Source organism: Andrena cerasifolii, chromosome 1, assembly GCF_050908995.1.
Source record: "Andrena cerasifolii isolate SP2316 chromosome 1, iyAndCera1_principal, whole genome shotgun sequence".
NCBI classification, from domain to species: Eukaryota; Metazoa; Arthropoda; class Insecta; order Hymenoptera; family Andrenidae; genus Andrena; species Andrena cerasifolii.
This window is the reverse complement of record NC_135118.1, coordinates 15500137-15523531: the sequence shown is the minus strand read 5'-3', so window position 1 is coordinate 15523531 and position 23395 is coordinate 15500137. Positions and strand designations below refer to the sequence as shown.

The 23395-nt window shown below is 44.0% G+C and overlaps 1 protein-coding gene across 5 annotated transcripts in view; it reads right to left on the bottom strand.

Moving 5' to 3' along the window:
- The window catches only part of LOC143378961 (WD repeat-containing protein 47), a 93548-nt gene extending 70201 nt beyond the window's left edge, over positions 1-23347 (bottom strand). The window contains exon 1 of one of the 5 annotated variants that reach the window (XM_076831202.1): positions 23227-23347. Coding sequence is in view for 4 of the 5 variants with exons in the window: in XM_076831168.1 (XP_076687283.1) it covers positions 15841-15905 (65 nt within the window). In the remaining variant the exon portion in view is untranslated. Of the gene's footprint in view, positions 1-6178; positions 6229-15840; positions 16748-23226 lie in introns of those variants that run through there. The other 4 variants (XM_076831168.1, XM_076831194.1, XM_076831177.1 and 1 more) reach the window with 4 other exon arrangements.
- Positions 23348-23395: the final 48 nt, after the last annotated feature.

Sequence of the window (23395 nt, the reverse complement as noted above, 5' to 3'; positions counted from 1 at the left end):
CAAATTTTAGGGTGCCAATGACTGTACTTTTATGCCTATTTTTGTTTTTCATTGAATATTTTTAAAATAAAAAATTCGATAGGTGCAATGAGAAATTCATAATCATTGATAATAACTGAAAATTAGGACCATATAAAAACTTCACCAAAAAATATAGACACTCCATTTGGAATTTCCGCTTAGGGTGCTAATCATTATACAGTTTACCCTACTTGTATTTGGCTGCTGTTGCAGAGAACAATGAAGTCCAATAACACGCTGCTTTCCTATACGCTCAACTACTGAGTTATGAAAATCAGATAAAGGTACTCGTGCTCCTAAGTAGCTGAGAGCACACGGGTCGCTTGTGTTCCTTTGTAGGAAATTAGTTTCACCGTAAACAACGACGTATCAAGGAGAGCTTTACGGTTCCACGAGATTGGGGTTGTCTTCTTTGGCGTTTCATGGGTACCAAAATGTCTACTTCAGAATTTCGAGGTTCCCAAGTCATATGTACCGCGTTGACAAATACAAGAAGTAATCTACTGTCCTCTGTGCATGGCGTAAGGAGCCCACGGTCGTCAACTGAGTAAAATAAATATTGTTCGGTTCGACTTCGACTAAAACAAGCATTCAAGCTGGAAAAGGTTTAAGTAGGGACGGTTCAACGACTCTTTTAAAGTGCCTACGTTCACAGAATGCTCTCGAGGTAGAAACGACGCAAAGAACGAAGTTCAAAAATTTCCTGGCAGCTTTGAAAGCGACCATTTCCATCTTCCCTGCACTGTCACGTTTAATGCCACGGCTACATCCTTTACTATCGGTGTTTCCCGGCTTCTCGCAGCGTTCGTGATTCTAGCTTTCAGACACTCGCGTCGCGACCACCGGCATTATGTATGCGCGGCCGAAATGGCCCGCTAATTTATTCGATGACTCTCGCGGGGAATCAATATCCCCGCGCCCTTCCGAAGGAATCGATTAGTGGAAACGAGCTGATGAAACCTGGAACGTTCGCTTTTTACCAGATGAAAAGCTTCCACGTACAACAGGGTGAAAGAGCTATCTCGCAACAAAAAGAAGACTTGCCTATCTGGCTTCGCCATCCTCATTCAAAATTTAATTTATCAACTTAAAATGAGATCCCACGAACCCCCACGGTCCAAGTCCTTCGAGCCGATACTACTCGAACCTTCCACGTTCTTTTAAACCATATCCTTTCAGAAAAACCTTCCAACGTTCCTCCACCAGCTACCTTCAACAAGAAGGACGCGCAGGACTTCGTTTCTGTATCCACGGATTCTATCGCTAGACCCTTACGCTGACGAAACTAGGGAACACTCGAAAAATCTCGGGCAGAACCGAAAGCTTAGAAATGGAGGTCGCAGCGAGACCAGGTCCTCGTAAAGCTCTGGTAAGATAACACTGTCCAACAAAATTCAACTTTTTTCTGTTCTGTATAATTCAGTAGCCGCTTCTTATAGATTTTGTGCGCTGAAAACGAATCCGTAAACCGTTCATCGCCATCACCCTTAGTTTTCGAGAAATTCGATTTTGAACAAAATGCAAATTTTCAACTTTGTTGATATTAAGTTATTATTGAATTATAAGCATTTAAATATGTCTAAACAACGATCGAAGGGAAAAGGACACCCGAAATGCACCCACTTTTGCAGATACCTTTAAATTTATTTCCAAAACTAAGGGTCTAGGAGAAAATCTGACTACTCCACGCGATGCAGCAGACATTTTTCCATCGGAATGCATCAACAGAAGTGGTAAGTCATGTTTCATTTTTTTACGTGTCTTACCACTTCTGTTGATGCTTTCCGAAGGAAAAATATCTGCCGCGTCGCGTGGAGTAGTCAGATATTCTCCTAGACCCTTAGTTTTGGTAATAAATTTAAAGATATCTGCAAAAGTGGGTGAATTTCGGGTGCTCTGTTCCCTTTGATCGTTGTTTAAATATATATAAAAGAAATATAATTCCTTTAATTTAATTTGAATATTGCCGCGCTCTCTCGAGCGCTAATAAAGTAGAGCGTGTGAAGGACGAGAGGGTAAACAGAAAACAGTTGTGCACGTGGCAATTCACGCAGAGTAATTATAAATTAAAGGTATTAACAGAACTTGGAAATAGAGTATAAAAGGGTGATCAATGACATTAAATGTCGTTTCTTGATTACAGGTAGGAACTTTGTAAGTGGTATTGTAAATAAACTTAAACAACGAAATATAATTACTTGATTACAGAGAAACTCAGCTTTGTTATTGTTAATCACCATCAATTCCTCTGAAGAAATAACAACACATTATATATATTTAAATGTTCATAATGCACCAATAACTTATATCGTTGTATTCGGGGGGGTTTGTAGAATAATTTGCCACGACAAGCAACCGAATAACTATTACTGTCTCCACACAAAAGATGTTCAAAGTTGAAAATTTGCAGGTTTTTTTTTTCAAAATCGCATTTCTCGAAAACTGAGGGCGCTAGCGACAAACGGTTTGCGGATTCATTTTCCACGCACAAAAATCTATAAGAAACGGCTATTGAATCTTACAGACCAAAATGGCTGTTGGACAGTGTAATTAGCCCCGTCTTCGTTAGGAGCCTACGAGACGCTGCTCCGTTTTAAGTCACGGAATGTTTACGACGATGTGGGTCATCGCCCCTGGCTGGCTGACGGGCTGATTCGGTAAATTTACCTGCGTGCCGTCCGCCATCGTGCGATAGCCCTTCACAAAAGGGTAGCCATTCCGTTCTTCCTTGAATGAGACGCCACGCTGTGGCCTCTGTTCACGGCGAGGCACGAGTAAAGGAGCTATTACCCACCCAGTAATGGACGTATTCAGCTAGCTCACCTTTGACCCGTGGCCACGGTGTACCGGTGCGCGTTTACTCAAGCAGATAGCCACCTAGTGACAACCTTTTCCTCCTTTTTCGGTCGACACGAATTCCTCGGCAGGCACGCGAGCTCTCTCGCCTCCGGGAGATCGCGGGAGCACCGTTTGTCTCGTGAAAACTCCGCTGCCAAGGTGCAGTCGTCCACCTCCCAGTCGCGCGACCTCCGCACTAACGGTTACTAAATAAATGCGAGGTGATTATGAGGCGACAGTCCCAACGTGCACACCGTCGGACGCGAATCCGCGTGATTGACGCGCTTGCTTCACGATTTCACGGCGTTTTCCATGCGACAGGAGTTTCTCGCGTCGGCAACGGCACTCGGAGGTAGAAGCGACTGCTGTGCAGCCGGGCTGCTGTCAGAGTTGTTTCAGAAAAGCGGCTGGACGCATCAAACGTGGGTAAACGTTGCATTCGAATGCGAATTGCCGAGTTGTTGAGTATCGCGATCTGTGGTGCTTTTGGGTTAACTGTCTCTCGAGGAGGCTGAGAACCTCGCCAAATCTATTCAATGTAAAACTTGACGCATTACATTGCGCGAGAACTATTTTCACGAGGTTTGCCTCGGAACTCCGCTTTGGCGATTTTCCAGGGTATGAGGCGGGCACGAGTGAACGTTTAACGAGTTAAATTCGGCGGATTTGTTTCGTCGGGTTCAGGGAAAATGTATCGGAGGATCTTGCTGTTGGGTTTATCGGAACTGCTGAAGTCGCTTGTTCGATCTAAGAGGAACGGCGACTGCAGAGGTAGGGCGCGTAGGATGTCTGCGACCGTGGGAAGCAGAAAAATGGCAAGCATATTGTCGAGTTGTTTCCCAATCGTCGAGACGGTGGGACAGGAAAGGGGGCAGGAACGAAACGCTGCCAGAATAAAGTCCAAGATTCTCGTCGAAGTCCCGGGCAATCTTGCAAAGTGGCTGTGCATGGAATCTGGTCGCATACTGTTTCCATTACTCGATGAACTACAGCACGACAAAGTAACCGAAGCTCCATGCTGCTGTTATTTAACCGATTACCTTCTAATTACGATGATCCGAGATGAGTGACTTAATTTTCATGAAAAGTTCCAACGAACAGCTCAGAGGATACAATAACTATAATAAATATGTCCCTCGAGTCTATTATTCCAGTTTGCATTCGTTCACATGGAATTTTATAATCTGTCTACGAAGCTTGATCTAACACTATCGATTTTCCTCGCAAATTCAGAGAAAGTATCCTCCCCAATCTCCAGACAGACATTGCTCGGCATTCGTGGGAGTATTTCGCCGAGGGGGAAGACCAACGACCTGCCAATCCACGCCAAGATTAACCATCCTTCCTCCGCGCGCGTGCAGGGAAGAATAGCAACGTAATTCGTCAGCATCGTGGAATGCCATTCACTCCAGCGCAATCGACGGTACCCTTTTGTTTACCGAGCCTCCCGCGCATGGAGAGCACGGATCAAGGATTGTTTCATTGCCGGTACATAAAGTCTGAACCTGGATGCGCACAGAAGGGTTTGCCTCGATGGCCCCACGTCACTCAACCTTGACGAACACTCAGCACGAACCAAGTGGAATCAAGGGAAAATTCTCTGCTGCGTGTTCCTCGTTGCAGTTTCAGCGTCTTAGTAAATTTTATTCTCCGCAAGCACGAAATGGGAGGGTGGAAAGAAAATTCCCCTTTTTACTTGGTCTTTTTCACTATATATGTGTTTAGTACGATAATTAGACATCGAACACCTTTGACAGAGAAATTAAATTGTAATCTGTTTATAGCGTACTCAGGAGCAATCACCCTTAGTACCTATACAGCATCCTGTGCCTCAGGAATGTTCAATTTCACTGAAATTATCGACGAAGCGAAATGAATATTCATCAAAGCACCGAACCCCCCGAAGACGCGTTTCAAGCGTGGCCTTGGTCTTGGGGTAGATCGAGGCCTACTCGAACGCGCACCCTTTCTTCCCGACGAGCCCTCGACCACCCTCGTCCATTGTTCCGCGAGCGAATCGGCCCCGACGTGGTCGATAAAGCGCGAAAGTAGCCCGCCACGATTTGTCAAACTCTTTACTGCCGCACGAAATCGAACGGGGCTGATGAAGTTGAACGGGGAGGTCGTTAGACCGACGAGCTCCGGACATCGTAAATTATTGCAGCTTCGAAAGGATACAGCAAAGCCCACTTGCGGGAACTTGTATTTCCAGAGAGCGTTCCTGGACGGTCATTATAGAAGAGATAGTGTTTTCTACACTGTGTTCCACGAAAAGCGGTCGAAACCAGCAACCACTGATTCTCCACGGCAAAGAGACTAACGAATAAAATATTTCCCATTTCTGCTACAATTTCACTACATTTTTCGGAGAATTTACACATTAAATGTTTCACAACGTGCCATTTCAACGTGGCAGGGTCGGTTATTGTTTCCGCGACAAGCGAATTTAATGTTACAAATCGCGAGCCAGACGACGAATTTCGAGCGGCGTAAAATTTCACGAAATTCAATTGATCCTGCATGCATGGGAAATCGTTGGGTAGTACCAAGCAGGGTGTGACAACCGCGACGAATGCATCATCGACGGTATAGGTATACATAAACCATAACGCTTGTATCTCTGGCAATGCAATCTGTCGGTTTGCGACCCCCACGCAAACTTCCCACCGTTTCACGGCCGAACCGTTCCCTAATATCATCGATAATACGCGTCGGATGCAGTTTGTTGCCGCGTTTCTGCATAAACCACGCGATTATGTAATCGGATCGGTCGGGGTGCAGAACAGATTTTGCAGTTCGCCGTGCAAATCGCGGGGCGAACTCCGACGCGAATTGGAAGGCTGAAGGAAACGGCACAGGAAATCCTCTGATCGAAAAAAAAAACAAACGTTGGATTGTACAATCCACGAAAGGGGACAAGCGAAATATCGGGGCAGGGAAACGGTGCGACGCTGTCATAAAATTTGCGCGAATATCCAGGAAGCGGGTTAGCACACCACACTTGCTATGTAGAGTAGAACAATGGTCGCGGTTGTCTCGTACACTGTGCCTTCATTAAGACGAATTAACCACGAATTATTTCGTGCGGGAGGTGCCGTGATACTTGGTAGCTTTTCACCGTTTTCTCTGACTCGGCGCGGATTATAGAACTCGCATTACAGCTAAGAAGTGCAGATGAGGAATGCTCCTCTGTTCCCATTTTTCGCAGAAGAAAGTGACGAAGTGAATGGCAATGTCGCGCGATCCCGGAAGAGATCTCTTTTTAAAGATTCGTGAATTCTGTATGAAGCGATAAGTGGTCCACGGGCTATGTATTTACTTGCTATTGGCCGTCTGCTTGCACGCCGTGGACATTCACGTAACAGGAAAGGAAGGCGGATAACTCACTGAAAGACGCATCACACGCGAGAAACTCGGAGAACGGAAGCGACGGAACCGGAAGCACGTGGCTCGGCCGTACGACGTCGCACGACACACTGAATCGACGCTGGGCGTCGAGTCGTCTCTGCGACGGCGCCCATACTCCGAAACGTGCGTCTACGTGCAGGCTATGGTGCACGCGTAGAAAATCCTCGTCTACGCTGACGGTGAACGTTATCTGGAAATACGAACTGCTGAATCGTAGTAAAGTTACGCGAACGAGGACCGTGGTTCGTTTAGACGTTTCGGTATACGAGTCTCAACGAACCAACATTCTGACGACATTGCTTTGGCATTTATCTCATGAATTTTTACTGGGAAAAGCTTGCTTCCTGCGATGCCTGTGGAACGTACTTTCCTGCTATCAGTAATATGATACCCGATCGATAATCGTTATGGTTAAATTGGGCGCAGAAAGTAAATGTATTTCCATATCGCGTAGCATTGATCAGCATGGAGGTGAAAAAAGCATTTTACTTGAATCTTGATTAATGTCGATCGCTTTTTTTCAGCACGAACTGGTGTTAGGGGTTATCCTTAAATTACGTAAGGTTTCTTTGGGGGGAGGGGTCGTGAATTTCTTACGTTTCCTTACAAGGGAGAGGGGGGCGAGTCAGGTAGCGTTTTACGTAATATTTTTTTATCTAATTTTTAATAAATACAAAATCCGGTCATTAATGTTCCAGAAAAGTAGTTTTAATTTAATTTTCCCGAAACCGAGTTAAATGAATTATTACAGTGGCAGACGAAAGAAAGTTTACACCCTTTGAAATCGCATGACTTTTGTAGAATTGGTCTAAACGACTTGAGTTTTTTTTAGAAGCTGGAAGGATTAGTTTGCTAAGTGGCGCGTTTCGTCGTTTTGAAAAAAAAATTAATTGGTCGGAACAGTAACAAAAAATTGTAAAGGTCGTTTTCTTCAACTTTTTCTCCTGTAATGCAAATTAAATCCCGTTTGTAGGTTTAAGTAAGTTGTGTATACATGCTGAAAATTTCATCAAAATCGGTTAACGTTGCTCTGAGCTACAAACGCTTAAAGATCGCGGAATAAGGTCGAAAATCGCTGATTTCGGAATTTCGGGATTTTTGAATTTTCATTACAGATTCAGAACAAAAAGTTGGAACAACGACCTCTGCTATTTCTTTTCGCTATTCCGACCAATTACTTACAATTTTTCTTCAAACCGACGAAATGCGTCACTTAGCAAACTAATCCTAGCATTTCAAAGAAACTAAAGTCGTTTGGGCCAATTCTAAAAAAGTTATGCGATTTTAAATGGTGTAAACTTTCTTTCGTCCGCCACCATATATAAACCTCTAAAAGAATTTTAATAAGTGATCAAATTAAATGTAAAAAATATTTCGTAAGGAGGGGGTGTAAATATAAAATCTTACGTATTCTTATACTGGGGGAGGGAAGGGGTAAGAATTCGCCAAAATTACCCTTACGTAATTTAAGGACGGCCCCTTAACCTTGATGTGGTTTAAAAATACCGTGGCACTGACGCTAATTAACGTCACTTTTGTTTTAGATCTAACTACTCTGTAAATTTGACAGTTTTTTTCGCACGTTTATTCTCTTTATTTTGCCGTCGCGATTCTTCGTTCTGGGCAACAACGCAGAAAACAGTAGATGAAAGCGATATTTTTGGACCGATATGCGCCGGCGAAATTTTATACGAACCACCCACGCAACGTGGTGCGAGTGTACCTACTGCGTGGAAGATGGTGCTAGGGTGAATCGATCTCTAGAGAGTCTGGCCGAGCGTAGGTGAACGTAGACAGAGGAAAAAAATATCTCGAATACGTCCCTGGAGAATTCTTGGAGTACGAACCTACATTGGACGAGGTGAAATTATAATTAACGGTACCGTGGTGCGACGATGAGTGATAAATATGTATATATTGAGAGAAACGTATGAAAGTGTTCTTCTACTAACGATCGCAGAGAAAAGATGAAAAGATAAAAAGTGAAAGTACCCTTTGTTTTATTCTTTTTAACTCGAACTACCTGTAATCCAAAATTTGATAGATCGTTTTCGAGTTGAAGCAGAAATAGCGTTTCACTGAAGCTGCTTTGCTCTTACTCGGCAGGTTTGAACGTTGCAGCGGTTTATAATAAATCGTTAGAAACGCGCTCGCTAAACTTAGTGATCCATAAATAAGTAAAATTAGTTTCGCATTAGTTCCTCCAATGTACCGTTCGATTCATTAAGGTATACAAAACTGTTATCCTCAATTATCGCAGTTTCTGTGCTGCAGAACTCCAATTTTACAATCCCGAAGCGAAAAAGGGAAATAAAAAGCGACGGATGGTAGTCTAATTAAGGATGAAATTTTCAAGCCGAGCCCATTAATTCGACACTCAACAGCTGATATTCTCCGACTATTCTGGAGCTGAAATTATCACGAGCGCTGAAATTATATGAGTACGAAAAACATAATTGTTCTGCCACGATTGTTTGTGCTCTAATTATGCTCCGCAACGTATTGCATGTATTATCGCGATATAAACTAAATCGAGTTTTCAGAGTCTTCGAATGGAGTGCTTTGTTGCAGACACTGTTTCATATCAGTGAGCTTCAAACACAATTCAGCCTTATTGTCTAGGCAACGAAAGGGTTAAGGGAGGTAGCGTGTACCCTTGAAGAATGGAGACTCGATTAAGTGTCTACCCTTACTCGCTGCTCTATCTACTCGAGAGCGCCAGCTACTTATCTCCCGGAAGTGCTCGCCACGCACTGTTCGTTAGCACTTCGATTACCATATAGCGGAGTAAGCAGTACCCTTCCGTTTCGCAATTATCGCAATAATTGAAATCATTTGGACGGATCCGTTGCGGAGCGGCGTATTTCATGGTTCAGCCTCGACAAATAGGAAGCCAGAACGTGAAACAAATTGTGCGAACATTAATTCGGCGACCAATTAGAAGTGTAGATATTGCAAGTTCGCACGAACAAAACGTTCCTGCGAGTTCCAAACATTTAATTAAAAAAAAAAAACCTGTACAGCTTCTGCATCGCTATTTAATACAAAATGGTCTGCGGTTGCAAAATGCAAGAAACATAGCGTTGGATAAATGAATAGATGAAATTTAGTAACTGCTGCGAGTCACATTAATCTCTGCTGTTTTTTGTTTTTATTTTAGCATTTACGAAGAACATTAGAATTACGTAGTTCGCGGCGAATGAAATGATACTCCGTGCACCCGGCTAATTAGCGGTGGTATGTCTGCACGGCGACGCAGCCCTGCAACGTTTCCGTTCTAAGAAGGAATTAAATAGTCCCTAGCAATCATCTCGTGCCGTGAGTCGTAATCACCTCGCATTCCTGTGGTACGCGAAGGCGACCTGCTGTCAAGAAATTGCAACCTCATTCGATATGAATGCTGCCTTGCGAAAAATAAAGAAAAGGGACGAATCCCTGAGAGTGCGAGATTATACCGTCAAGGGAAAATTACGGTTGCACACGAGGGGAAATAAAGAAATACGAGAAGCACACTACGGTCCCTCGTACAAGTCCAATAACGTCGGACGCGATTTACGATCGACAGCAATTGTTATTCCATTAACTGCAACGGGCATCGCGAATCATTTTTTTCTTCCAGCCGCGATTAAAGTGCCATCGGTTAGTCTGATTGCTTCCTCTCGCGGCGACCCACACGTCGAGAGGCATCTCGGTAGAAAGTAATAAGAGCGAAATGAAAGTGCCATAATGTAATCGCAATCCCCGAGCCTGAAAGGTGAGAAACGAGCAGGATAATCTGAGATAAATGAAGACACGCAGGAACGAAGAAGGCCGCTCCAGTATGCCAGGAAGTTTCATGCCGCCTAGAAAATCAGATCACTCCGAGTATGAAATACGTGCCCCGAAAACCTATCGACTTCCTCTCCAACTGCTCCCCGCCCGTTTGTTTCCGAGCGATGAGCATGTTTTATTCATGCTCGCCATTCATGGCGGCGGAACCCCGAAAGATTTGCTATCGACCGCCATACCCACGTCGCGGATTTTCAGTTTCCGCGGGTCCCGCGCATGCGAGGGGGGGAATTAAACAGAGGCACGGTTATATCGCTGGAAACGTACCTAACATATCGACATTTTCTCAAAATTCCAATTATTTTGGAAATTGTAGCAGTTTGAAGAATTGACTTTAATTTTTTACGTAAAAATTTGCACTGGAATGCTTGTGAAAAGTCGAATAATTGAAATATCAATAAAATCCTACGCTACATTGGAGAGAATATATTCCAGTTTATGTATCTCTTTTGTATTTCATTCTCAGATGATCCAGTCATTCCCGGGAGTGTGGGTCAGATTCTTTCGCAGTGTTCCGGGAAGACATTTTGTTCACTGTCATTTTGTACAACTTTCTATAAAAAAAAATTCTAGGAAAATAAAGATTGCTTTAAAACTATGCAGAAAATCCAAGCCCCTTATTTTTATTTATAGGAACAAAAAAAAACCCAAACTTTTTAGTGGTTTCTGGGTGGGGTCCTCTCTTAAGGGGTTACGCCACCCTGAGGCGCTCGAAATAGCACTAAACTAGACGATTTTTTTTTACTAATACTATGGGGTTGAAAATTATTTATTTTCTTCTTATGGGTAGAGCATGTATTAGTGCATATATTGTATAAATACTGTACAAAAATATTAAAAAATGACCGAGTTATTCGTTCTCCCGCGAAGCTCGTCCACCGTTACACGCGTGACTAACCTAACAAATTATAACGAACATGTTCGCCTGAAATCAAACACCTGATGATTTTCGTGTTCCTTAATAAAATACCTACGATGTAGCATAGGGATTTGAGAAAAAAAATTTATTGCACAAATGAGAGCAAAGTGAAAAAAATTATACGTTTTTCACATGAAAAAACGAATTTAAACCATTAATTATATACGAATGGGGTATAGGATGGAAAAACTGATAAGCTACATCGTAGATAATACCATTAAGAATATGCGTGCCAAGTTTGAACTCAATCGGACAAATAGTTTTGGAGATATTTGATAGGTCATCTTTGAAAATGTAGTTTCGAGAAAAACTTAAAAGAAGAAAAGTAGAATGGTCGCTACCTGCTGCGGAATATCGCCATCCGCGGCTCGTTGAAAGCCTATAACTCGGCTATTTTGGGGAATTTTTGCGTCTACAATGACTTAAATTATTCTTAAAACTTCACGTAATAAGAAAATGCAAAGAAAAAAAATCGTGTTTTCAAAACTTTCAGGGTGGCGTAACCCCTTAATCGAGCTACATTCAGGAAGACGAATGCACTTTGATCATCACCTAAAAGTGGCCGTGATATCGAATATTTATTTTTATACTTTGGAACTGCAACAAGCAACAACAAGTTTAAAATTTCAGCCTCCACCGAGGAGTTATTAGCGCGACAGTAACAATCTGAACGAAACTATTCGCGATCGATGTAACTTCCACCGCGCGACTTTCATCGTGCAATAAACGTCCCGCTAAACATTACACATTTCATATTTCCTAGCGAGCGATGGCTTCGCTCCACGAAATGAAACATCGAAGCCTTCCCGAGAACCCTACCGCAAAGCAGGGTATATAAGTTTCTCGCATGGAGCACCGGTCCTTCTGACCTTTTCTTGGCCTTCACCTACACGTTGAACTTCGCGGTCGTGGCGAGCTTCCGCGTAAGAAACATATCGATGTGTAGGTCCGCGAGTGGTTCTAGGATCTTCCCGTACCACTGGTGGTATTCCCTTCAAGGCAATCTCTATGGATTCCTATGGATCGAGGAAAGATCAAACGGTGAAATAACTGCTTGCCTCGAGCACGATTTGCTCGTTCGTGCCGCTGACCCGTTTGTAATCGGCGTCTTTGAGCCTTCGAGGCACGATCGATTAAAAACATGAGCATCCGCAAGGCGATATGCGTGCAGCTGTAAAGGACACGTGACTCTTGCGGTGAAAGTTCACGAGGGATCTAATTATCAATTAATGAAAAGTGGAAACTTCCTCGACGCAGCGGATGCGTTTTACAGAAACGCGCTTAAGTCACTTTACCGATAACCATCTTAATGATCGAAAATTATGGAGGTTCGCTTAAGCGGGCGTAATCGCGAGTAATCAAGCGAATGAATCGAGGCTCTGAGAAACTTCAGAGCGAAAAGCCTTTTCGTGGGTTTTCGAGTGACTGCGAATTTGCATACAAGCCAGCGAAGCTTGGATGAGAGTATTTTAATTAACAGCACCAGTGCGCAGTGGAAGCTTCGGTATTTATACTTCTCGCATTTTACATACGCTCTTCCAAATGAAAAAAAAAAGAAGGTAAATCGATACGAGTGTCCTGCCGGCAGCTTTGCCAGTAATGAAAGTTAATCAACGAGGCGGGAGAAGCCACAGTTGACTTAAAATCGATAGGAATAGTAGAATATGAAACAGGATTTGCGTGACGTAATGCGCATTCTTTAAAATAATATTTTCAGAAGTCCTACAGCGGCAAACCAGATTATTTCACAAACGAGATTAAAGGTTACTGCTTGGAAATGAGCTTTCCTAGGATCAAATCATATTTAAAAGCCTGTTTTGTAATAGAGTATATCCTATCTGATCCTTGACCCAAGAGCAGTGACGGATTTAAGAAAAAAGGCCCAGGTGGCAAACGTTCTGTTGGGCCTATTTCTTCGGGAAAAATGAGGAGGTAATTTACTAAAAGGGGGTAAGTGTACCTACAGAAAACTATAAAAACAAATATAGTGCTTGGATAAAATCATATTTTTTTAAAGACAGGGCCCCTAGGTGGCCCTTCTGAGCAGGGAAAAAATTTCCCATTTCTCGGGAAAATAAAATGATAGTTTACTGAAAATGGGCTCAGTGTAATAATGCAGAAAAAATATAGTTTGGATAAAATCATAATTGTGTTTTAAGGATGGGGCCCTGACGGGGCCTTCTGGGTAGGAGCCCAGGCGGCAACTGCTCATCGACCGCCCTGTTAAATCCGCCACTGCCCCAGAGATTCAATAAATTACTATTAATCATACCGCGACACAATTTCTTAACACAATTTGTCGCAGTCTGTCTACCTACTTAGAAAACAAAACGCTCGAAGCATTCCCCGACTACTGCTGTCTAACTCCGTTCGTTTCGTGGTCACGTTTACGCAGGAAGGCTAACCAAAGAAGGCCATGCATATTCGGTTTTACGCGGTTGCATCCGCGAGCTGGCGACGCTTCGTGGAGCAACGTTCGTTCCGGACTGTGTACTTGCTTTAATTGACCGTGTTCTCTGCCACAGGGAAGCATCACGAACCCCTCCTATCTTCGGCGTTTTCTTCGCTGAACGTTAAACCGTGCACGCAATACGTCGCGTCTCCTTCGGTTGGAAAATCGTGGAAACGGGTGGGTAGCCGAGTCAAGGGAACGAGAAATTGCTTCTGTCGCGGACGTCGAGAATCCTAATGGAACGTATTCTGCCCGAGACAACCATTTTCTCTTTGCCACAGGATCCTTATTTTAATTCCAATTCAGTAATTTTCCAATGGCAATACTTGGTGCATTCGATTAAGAGTACCAATTACGTTTGCACTTACATTATTCTTTGTCTGTCAATTCGCATTCTCCAAACGGAGCCATCGAGTGCGTGATGTGCTCAATATTCTCACGTTTAAACGGAATTTAATGGCTGTATAGGATTCTTTGATATTCAAGAAAGTCGTCTGCATAGGAAATCCTCGCAAGTAGAACTCGCAAGTTAGTCTTCCAGTTCACGACGTTCAAAGCTTATTACAAGTACGCTTAATATCGAATTCTCTGTATAATTCCTAAGAAGAAGCATTCATAATCAAGAAGCGCATACAAACTTGTCCTCGATCCAAGAGATCCTGCTCCATATCAAGGATTAACATTTACCTATCATTTTGAACGAAGCTCATAAATAAAAGCAGCTGGAAGCTAACAAGCTATCCTCTCGAATAGAGACACGCGATTCCAGCAGTTTTCCAATTATAATTTGTCATTCCTCTGTGTCCCACGTTATCTGAACTATGCGAGTCAAAGGTCTCCCAAACAATCGATATCAATTCCAACGAAATTATGATGTATAGATCCAGCAACCGAGAAGTCATCGAGCACGACCGGTACTAACTAAGCGGGATCTTGGCGTGCATAATCATCAAGTAGATCTTCGTTTTATCAATAATTCATCGCCACGAAGGCTCGTCAGCTGAGCCTGGCGCGAAGATGCAGACCGACAAGATTCAATCCAAACGAACACTTCGATCGTGCCCCCGTGCAACCGGTATTGCAACAAAAATAATCGAGATGATAAATGAATGCTCAAATATTCCCGGGTTCTGGAGGATCGTAACTGACAAATGGGACATGCGATACAACGACCAGGCAAATAATCAAATTCTATTTAAAGAGCCGACCGGGAGGGTGATTCAAACGATTAATTTCATCCACCGTTACTCGCGTGTATTCGAAAGAAGCCTGCTTATTAACCTTTCCAATTCAATCAACGCCTACAAACGCAAATTTCATGGTCTTACGTTGCACGGACTCCGCGTATACTCGATTTTCTCCTCATAGACGAAATCAATGGATTTACACAGAAGGAACGCGCGCAGCAATCAATTACTGCCCCAAGTCCCCTGTCGATAACACCTCGCGTCATATTTCTTCGCAGCGGGAGAAAGAAAGGCAAACAGTGGTCGTTGAGAGATCGAATCACAGGCAATCGGTGTTTGTATTTCGGTTGCCATCGGCTCGAACTTTCTTGCATGAGCGACAGACCGATAAACAAGGAAGGCGGGCGGCCGCGCGTGAAGGATTTCGACAACGAACGAGGCCAAGTCCGCGGCGACCTTCGTCTACGTGATTCCAGGTGAGATCGTGACTAAAAGCGGGACCAAGTGTACTTTCGATCGCGCGGCGAGGGTCTGCGGCTTTATCCGCGACAGAGAAACGGTCGAATTTCACCGACCTAAAAAACATGCGTCCGTTTCTATCCCGTCGTCCCCGTGAACGTCGACGATAAAACGGACGCTTGCGAACAGAGAAACGTGCGGTTCTCTTTCGTCTCTCTATCATTCGGGAAGGCAAGCTCACCGTTCACGGAGAACGGTTTATTGTTGACGCGCCACGGCAACAATACCGTGAGGTAATGTCGTTTCTTGCCGCGCGCCTCTTTAACCGCGGCTAGCCATCACGGGAACTCGCGTAGAGTTGAGTGCAGCTTTTTACGCGTCCATTCTGAACGACGTGCCCGTTAGACTTGGTGCGCGTCGACGGGACGTTAGCGTAATTTCACGTAACTCGAGCAGTACTTTAACCCCTCAACTGAGAACGTCCGTGCGTTACGGTTCTGCGATGGAAACGATTATGCCGGGCAGCGGTGATGTTTCTAGCAGTATCAAACGTTCTTATGCACCCTGGGGCATTAAGATGCAGCTGGATAAAATTGAGCAGACGTAGATCAGTTGCAGGGGAGATTGATGGAAGGGAAGGCGGAAAAGGGACCTTGATAATTCCAGATTGCTAGTTAAAATGAGTCGTACGAGGGATGTAATGATTTGATGACAGGACGGTATCGTACCTTCCTAGAGTATCTTTTGAAAAGTCCTCAATCACAGTGATCGCCGATGAAGCTACGACGACCATGGTAGAGCTCCTCTCCCATATCTTGTTCCTCGCCAATATTGATTCTTTCCTATTTCAAAACTTTGACTGTTTCGATCGTTGCACTGAGCCCGAACGCTTTCACAGTTACGCTACTTCTGAGCCGAGGGTTTCAAACTCTTATTTCATCAACTTCGCCGAAGCATCATTAGCTGTTCAGTACACTCTAAGTGCTCTGAATCACTCTCCGCACAGAATTCACATAGCCGACGACATCCGAAGGCAGATACAACACCGTCTAATTAACGGCGAAACGAAGGGTATGTTAATGCGAGAGGACGAACATCATCCGCGGGAGCGTGTCTACGAATCAGCCCGCCGCTCAATATTCATCGAGCCTGCGACCCTAGGTCAGTAACGAGCTGCTACTCCGAACAGCAAGATCCGGCAGCTTCAACTACTCGTTTCACAAGGATACTCGCGTCTAACCACCTCGACGAATCGAAGATATCACCTTCGAAGCATTATCACCCACGCTGTTCCAACTTAATTCCCCTGAAGTCACACCGACTGAAATCTTCGCCCCAAGAATCTCCGTCTAATCTGTCCCACCATCACATTTCTCATTATAATATCTCGAGTCGCACAAATGTTCCTTCGGGTGCTGGGAAACGGTCACAAGTCACGGGGGACATTCTAAACCGAGCCGGTAGCCAAGCGAGAACTAATCGAGGACTCCTGCTCCTCTCTGCTTCCACCTTCAACGAGATCGTTCTGGCACTGTGTGCTCAGGTAAACGCGCGCGAGAACTCGCGAGGCTTCCAGATCAGAGGAGTCCCGTGGAATGGGCAGCGTTTCGATTTGCGGCACGCGAGAGCCCGGAACAGAGCGGTGCACCGTCTGCAATGTCGAAGGGGAGAAGAAGATACGACTGAAGGTGCTCCGCCGCGTTCGAGGCGCATTCACCTTGGCTCCACGCACCTGTGTGCACGCGTGAGCGAATCCCCGCGCTTTCTTTCTCTGTCCGACTAACAGCGCCGCGCACATGCTCGCGCCTCGACGTTCGCGCGAATTCTACGCTAGCCCCGCGAATAGCTAACGAGTTTCGCCGCGGAGGGCTTCCGCAGCCTTGATCTTGACTTTCGAGACTCGAGAGCATTGTGGTTACATCTGGAAGGTCCCCGATTATTGCGCGCAACCGGTAAAGGATGACAGGTTTTTAATGAGATGATTAGAATAATTTTTAGTTGCAGTGCTCCAGGAGGTCGAGATCGATTGAAGAAGCCTACATAATTGAAAGGAACAAGACCCTATCATGATGCCCGGATCCTATCGGATTAATTCGTGACGCAGGTAGGACAGCTGTGACATCAAAAGCTACTGTACGGTATCGACGGAATTCTTTTGCAGTGCCAATAATTAAGCTTCTTTGCAACTATCAGAAGTTCCTGTAAGTTACGGTGATGAGATGTTGGCACACCTTTAAAGTCTCTCCACTCGACGTCTAAATTTCGCGCGCACGGGAGCTGAAAGAAGATGAGCGCGGCGGAAAAAGGGCAATTAAGCTCATCGGAAGGAGTCGAGACGGCTCGGACGCGAACTTAAATACTTCCGAGAGCAATTAAAATGCCGTTAATCTCGGTAATGAGAGCGCGTGCGTTGACGGAGCTTTAACGCGATTACAATATACGGTTAACAGTCACACTCTGAATGCGATGAAACTCGAGATTTAAATAACGTTTGGGATCCCGTCGAGTGATACACATCGGCCTGTCTGCGTGGAAAAATCCACGATCCCAAAGAATTTGCTTCCTGTACTAAAAAATTTGTTAACCAAATTCGCGAGTTTCTCTCCTGGATCGAGCGGCGCGCCAGATTAATTTGCGATCGAAAGTCATTCCAGCGACGCGATTTCATCGAACTCGTTCGCCATTAAAATTCATTCCCTCAAAACGCTCTTTTTTTTTACATAAAATGTAAAGGAGGCTTTTACGCCGTAGAAAGAAAAAAGAGATATCGATCGTATATACAATTTCACAGGTTGCAGACTCCGAGGAGGATAATTTGTTAGGCCATTCGTCGTGACCGACACGCGTCCAATTAATGCACTCGAGGTGCCCGACGACGCGTTAATTGCGCGTTTTCCACTTTCCACGCGCGGAGCAAGGAGGAAATAGGGAGGTCGAGCTGAAAATTCAGGACGTAAGGATCGATCAGGCTTTCGAATCTGCAAATAGATTTCGAGCGCGCTCTTCGACGAATAATTTGCTCGAGCTGTGCCACTAATTAGCGACGACGGTCCAGGTCCGTGATTCATCGGCTGATAAGAGCGACACGATTCTTCAATCACAAACGGCTGAATGACAAAAATCTTGCGTGTGGTTCGATTTAGAGGAATTGTGTCACCGGAAACTGTAATCGGAATGTATTTTGTGACGAAGGAAACGAGGCAATTTTCTGACTGCCCCAGGGAAAGAATTAAAGTGTAGGGAAAAGCTGGGATAGTTGATCAAAGGGGATACATGATCACATCAGTCTTTTAATTAATACATTGGCAATTTGTGCTGGCTGTCACGCTATCGTTGTAATGTTTGTTTTCTTTTGGGAGCATAAAATAATGTTGTTAGAAGCTTCGACCTCATTCGCTGCCAAAAAGTAAATATTTCTGTCCGCTTGTTCTTCCTTCTTTTCGAGTAAATGTTGCATTTTCAACGATTTGTAATGTATTAGGTAAAAACAGCAATTTCTGGTCTACTAATGCTATTCATTGATTGATCTAAATATTTAAGGTAGGGTAAAGGCTCCCCCAAACCAACGTGAATATCCGCTCCGCGTCGCGGTTCAGATAAAGGCTCCCCCAAACTAACGCGAATCTCGCGGCGCGGAGCGGATCCGCGGCGGATTAGATAACACTGCCCATAAGCCGCCACGTATAAAAAACTGCTACCTTAGCTGATCCGCGGCGCGTAGCGGATATTCGCGCTGGTTTGGGGGAGCCTTAACTCGAGGTAATATGCCACAGTTATCTCTGAAACGCGATGTCCCACAATTATAAGTAGATACAGGGAAATAGACAAAACCATATGAAAGTGTAACGAATTCTGTATATGACTAATAAGTAAAGATATGTAACTTTTATAGTTCAATGAGAAACGTACAAATACAAAACTCCTCGAAAGTGGCATGTTACCCAAGTGGTGGGTGAATATGCCACAAGGTCTGAGGTAATATGCCACTAATCACACAAATTTTTGAGGATAAACAATATTTTAAACTATTCAAGCTATTAGTAACTAATAACAAATATTTGAACTCAATGAAACGTAAAATATATATGAAAAAAGCTATTTCTAACAAACTAAACAGTCCCGAATCTCTACGCAGCCTTCATGGACCCACTTTTTGCAACAAGTAGTTTTCACCCAGTCACATTTAGGTCGTTTTTCATCGTAATAATATAGTTCACATATTGCACAGTAGTTGCACATTTTCTGCATCAGTCGAATTGTCATAAAAAATATCTATATTCTCAAAATTTGTTCTATATTGTAGTACGAGCCTCCTTCGCCATTCGAATGGCTTCCTTTAAACTTTCGTCTAACCAAACAGCACGGTTTGAAGTTCGTACATACTTCTTAGGCATACTTCTTAGTCTACTTTATCACAATCTATTGATTTTTTGTATAACTGTTCACAGAAATGTATAATCTGCATGCTAGTTACAGCGTGAAATTAGATCAAGACGATACTTTTATAACTTACCAGAATTTACTGAAAATAAATGAAGGTAAAAGCCAAAATCTATCGTCGTCTTAGCAGTTACACTAAATTGAACGGAATTAGTGCAAATGGTAACGGCATCTGTGCATTATTTAAAAAATTATTGAGAAGTGGCATATTACCTGTGGTGGCATATTACCTCGAGTTACCCTAAGCTTAATTTTTCATATTTTTCAAATCTAGCGCATTGAGGGATATTTGATCAGTGTGTGAGGTGGGATACTTGATCAGCTGAAAATGCCCCAAAAAGAAATATAGAACCATGAAACAGAAAAATACGATGAATCATATGATATGTAAGTGAAATATTTTTTAAGAATGCATTTACGTTGTTCTATGTCATAGAGTTTAATTCTTCGGTTTTATTTTGATTGTAATTCTTTCAAGTTAGTTATAGTCTACTTTCCTTTTCTGATATTCTCTTTATTTTATGTTATGGACGAAGATAATAAACATTTATTAAAAAATTAATGCGTTATTTACTCTTATACTTCGCTGATCAAGTCTCCCTAACCTTTTGATCAAGTCTCCCTTTCAGTGGGGGATACTTGTGCATAACATCACTGCCAGAAAATGTTGAAATTCAGTCATTAAAATTAGTTTTCAGCCCCCAAATTTGTACAAGTATATTGAGAATAGTCTAAGAATCACACCTTACATAATCAAATACAAACAAAGCAAACCATTATTACTATTTTAATAAAAAAGCAAAACTGTGATCAACTATCCCACCTTACCCCTATACAGTGTACTTGTAAGAGAGCGCCGACTAGTGGACTGTTGATCGGGAGACGGAATGTAACGGAAGCGTATAATCAAGATTGGTCATTATCTCGGTGGCACGCACGAAATGTAGGTATGTAAAAACTGTATTCGCTTTTACAATCGTGACGGATTAATTTCAGAGTGTCGCAAATTCTGCCGCGAAATGCCAACGAGTTCGGCATTCCTTCCAGCGTGTTCGGTACCAGTTCGGTAACTATGTTTGCATGAGATAATTAGGTGCGTTTACTTCATTCTCGGTGCGTGATTACGCAGGCAGTTATGTCTGCTAAAGTTTTTTTAATTGCGTGCGTAATAAAAAGACGCAGTAAGTGAGGAATGCAAGGCAAACTTCCCATTATAGTGCAAGAATCCAAGCATCGAAATCCCCATTAACAGTGAGGCTGCATATTCGACGAAACTTAAATTAGAGAATAAGAGAAATATTCTACAATCTACAGCTACGTAATACAGCTGACAATTAGTACCATTCGACGCAATTCCGTTACTGGGTTCAAGATGATACAAAAATAATATACTTAAACATATTCCGTTTAATTAATCGAAGAAATATTCGAATAAGCAAAAGTTATTTAAATAGTAAAACATTCTGCTGCTTCGGGTAAAACTGTTAATGCCCAGAACTGAAGATTTGTCGAATAAAGATTGCACGTGGCGCCTGAACTCAATCGTAAACCTCAGGGAAGTGGCATAAAAAGAATTAAACGAAGAGGAATTAAATGCCTGCCGTGTAAATACTTTGCTGCCAAGTGGGAAAGAAAAAGTCTCCGAGGAAAAGGGAGAAGATAACGCGCGTGCAACGGCCGCGTTTACAGTCCGAATTTAAGACCGTCCGCACTCGGTTTCACTCATGAAACGATGAAAGTTCCACGTAAATAACCGGCACCGTACCTACGAGTATCGGCCACGACATATGGCACTGTGTGGTGCAACGCATGCGTATCAATAAAAGTAACGGGACGAAATGATCTCCCGCCGAAACTGGTTTCCGGGTTGACTCAAATCGCGACGCGGTCCCATCATCGACCATTCGGAGGGATTACTGTTCCGCTATCGCGCGGGTATTCCGGTTTCACCCCGAGCATCGTCAAATTGACCGAGCCCGAACGACGGTGACTTTCGTTTCTTCACAAGCTGCGAGCATAATTACATACCCATGGATCTTGACGCAAATTAAGTTTGAAAAAATGGAGAAAGTGGAAACACGTGGTAAATCCAATAAAACGGATTAGAAGTAACGTCAAAGCCGGCCCACTGCGCTTAGGGCCGTGAGTAACGCGTTTCTGAGAAAACGGAAACAGACGAGACCGACTCATCTGTGTTACTGGCAGAGTGTAAGGTCGGTAGTGATGGGACCAAGTGTACCACAACTATTATAACATCGAAACCTTACGGGGTCTGTTGTCACTCTAGCTGAGTATTCAGAGAAATAAGAGCAGTATTTTTTATATAATCAAACCCTAAGCGAATAGGTTGAAGTTGTATATCGATTCCGACGAAATGGATCTTATCTATATAGGGAATGATTGATATTCACGGGAGTGTATCAAACTCGGTCCCATCGCTAATCGCGAGCGTGAACGATCGTGTGCGTGCCACGACTCGCGAGCGACAGGCGCGTGCCCGACGCACGGGTGCGTGAGTTGCGTGAAATGCATTAGGCCGCGTGGTACGCACGTGTCTAAAACCAGTTTCACGTGAATCGAAACGGCTCCCGCGAAGCCCATTTCCCTACTGGAACGACGCGATTGCCAAGCATATCCCTCTCTGTCGCCGTAACGCGCCACCGATTTGCTACAAATTTACTCGACACGTATCCCCAGCGGCAACAACAAACCAGCGAGGAATCGGAAATGCAGAAAGTTACGAGTACCCTCGACTCATTGTTCTCGTATTAACAGTCTGGTCGCACGCGCAGTAAACTTGGACGCGTTCCGCGATTCTCCCAGAGCTTAGCGCAGTAATTTATTGCACCGGAATCGCGGCATTGACTTTCATCGTGACTCACGCGAACAGGGTGGTTAATATCGAAGCTTTATATCACTCGACTGGCGATCAGTGTATCGGGCCGGTGGAGGAATTATATTCAATACACATCGGCGTACTGTAATGTTCAGGAATGCTCGTTAACGACCGATTTAGGCAGGTTCTATTGTTTCGTGTAGCGGTACAACGAAACGGAGAGGCGTTGTGTGTTCCGCATCGAGGTATCGACTACCGAATTCGAGGACCGTGCAACCTTCAACTGGGCTGTAACGTGACAGCACTCCAAGTCAAGTGAACGAAGTGAGGTTAAGTATCGACAAGAGCAGACGACAGCTTAGCCTGAATTCCGTGCCGCGACAGTGCAATTTCCACGAAATATTCCCGGGGACCATGAGTCAGAGGGGCGCAGGCTATGCGTGCGCGAATCGAATACAGGTGATCGGTTTATTGTTTTTTTGTATAGACTGTTTGGTGATGGATTGAACGGGTACGCGTCGGTTAACGGAAACACTTGACTGAAACGATACTCCTTCGAAAGAAGGAGACGTTTAATTTCGCTCAATTAAGCTATCGGCCGGTTTGCAATTGCCAGCAATTCGTGGTAAAAATAAACAGACCGAGTTGACAGTAGTACTGGCAGGGTGGCACGGAACATGCGTAGGGGATCATCTCCGACCGAGCGGACACACGTTCGTTTCCCCCCAGAATACACGTATTTCCCGCCAACGGCTAACCAACGGCGTGTACACACGGCTCGCGCGACTTGGGAATTATGTAACTATTGTTGCACGACTCGTAAATAAAGGCTACTTACCGCTGATCGAGGCGAAAAACGTCAGGATCGCGCGCACACACACACGTTACACCTCGCACTGCTTAAGGCAAACTGCCGTGTCGCGGCGCTCTGGTGCGCCGCCATCTTGGATCGATCACTTACAGCAGTCGAAAAGTGCGCCGCTTTTGATTCTCGAATCCCTTCCAGA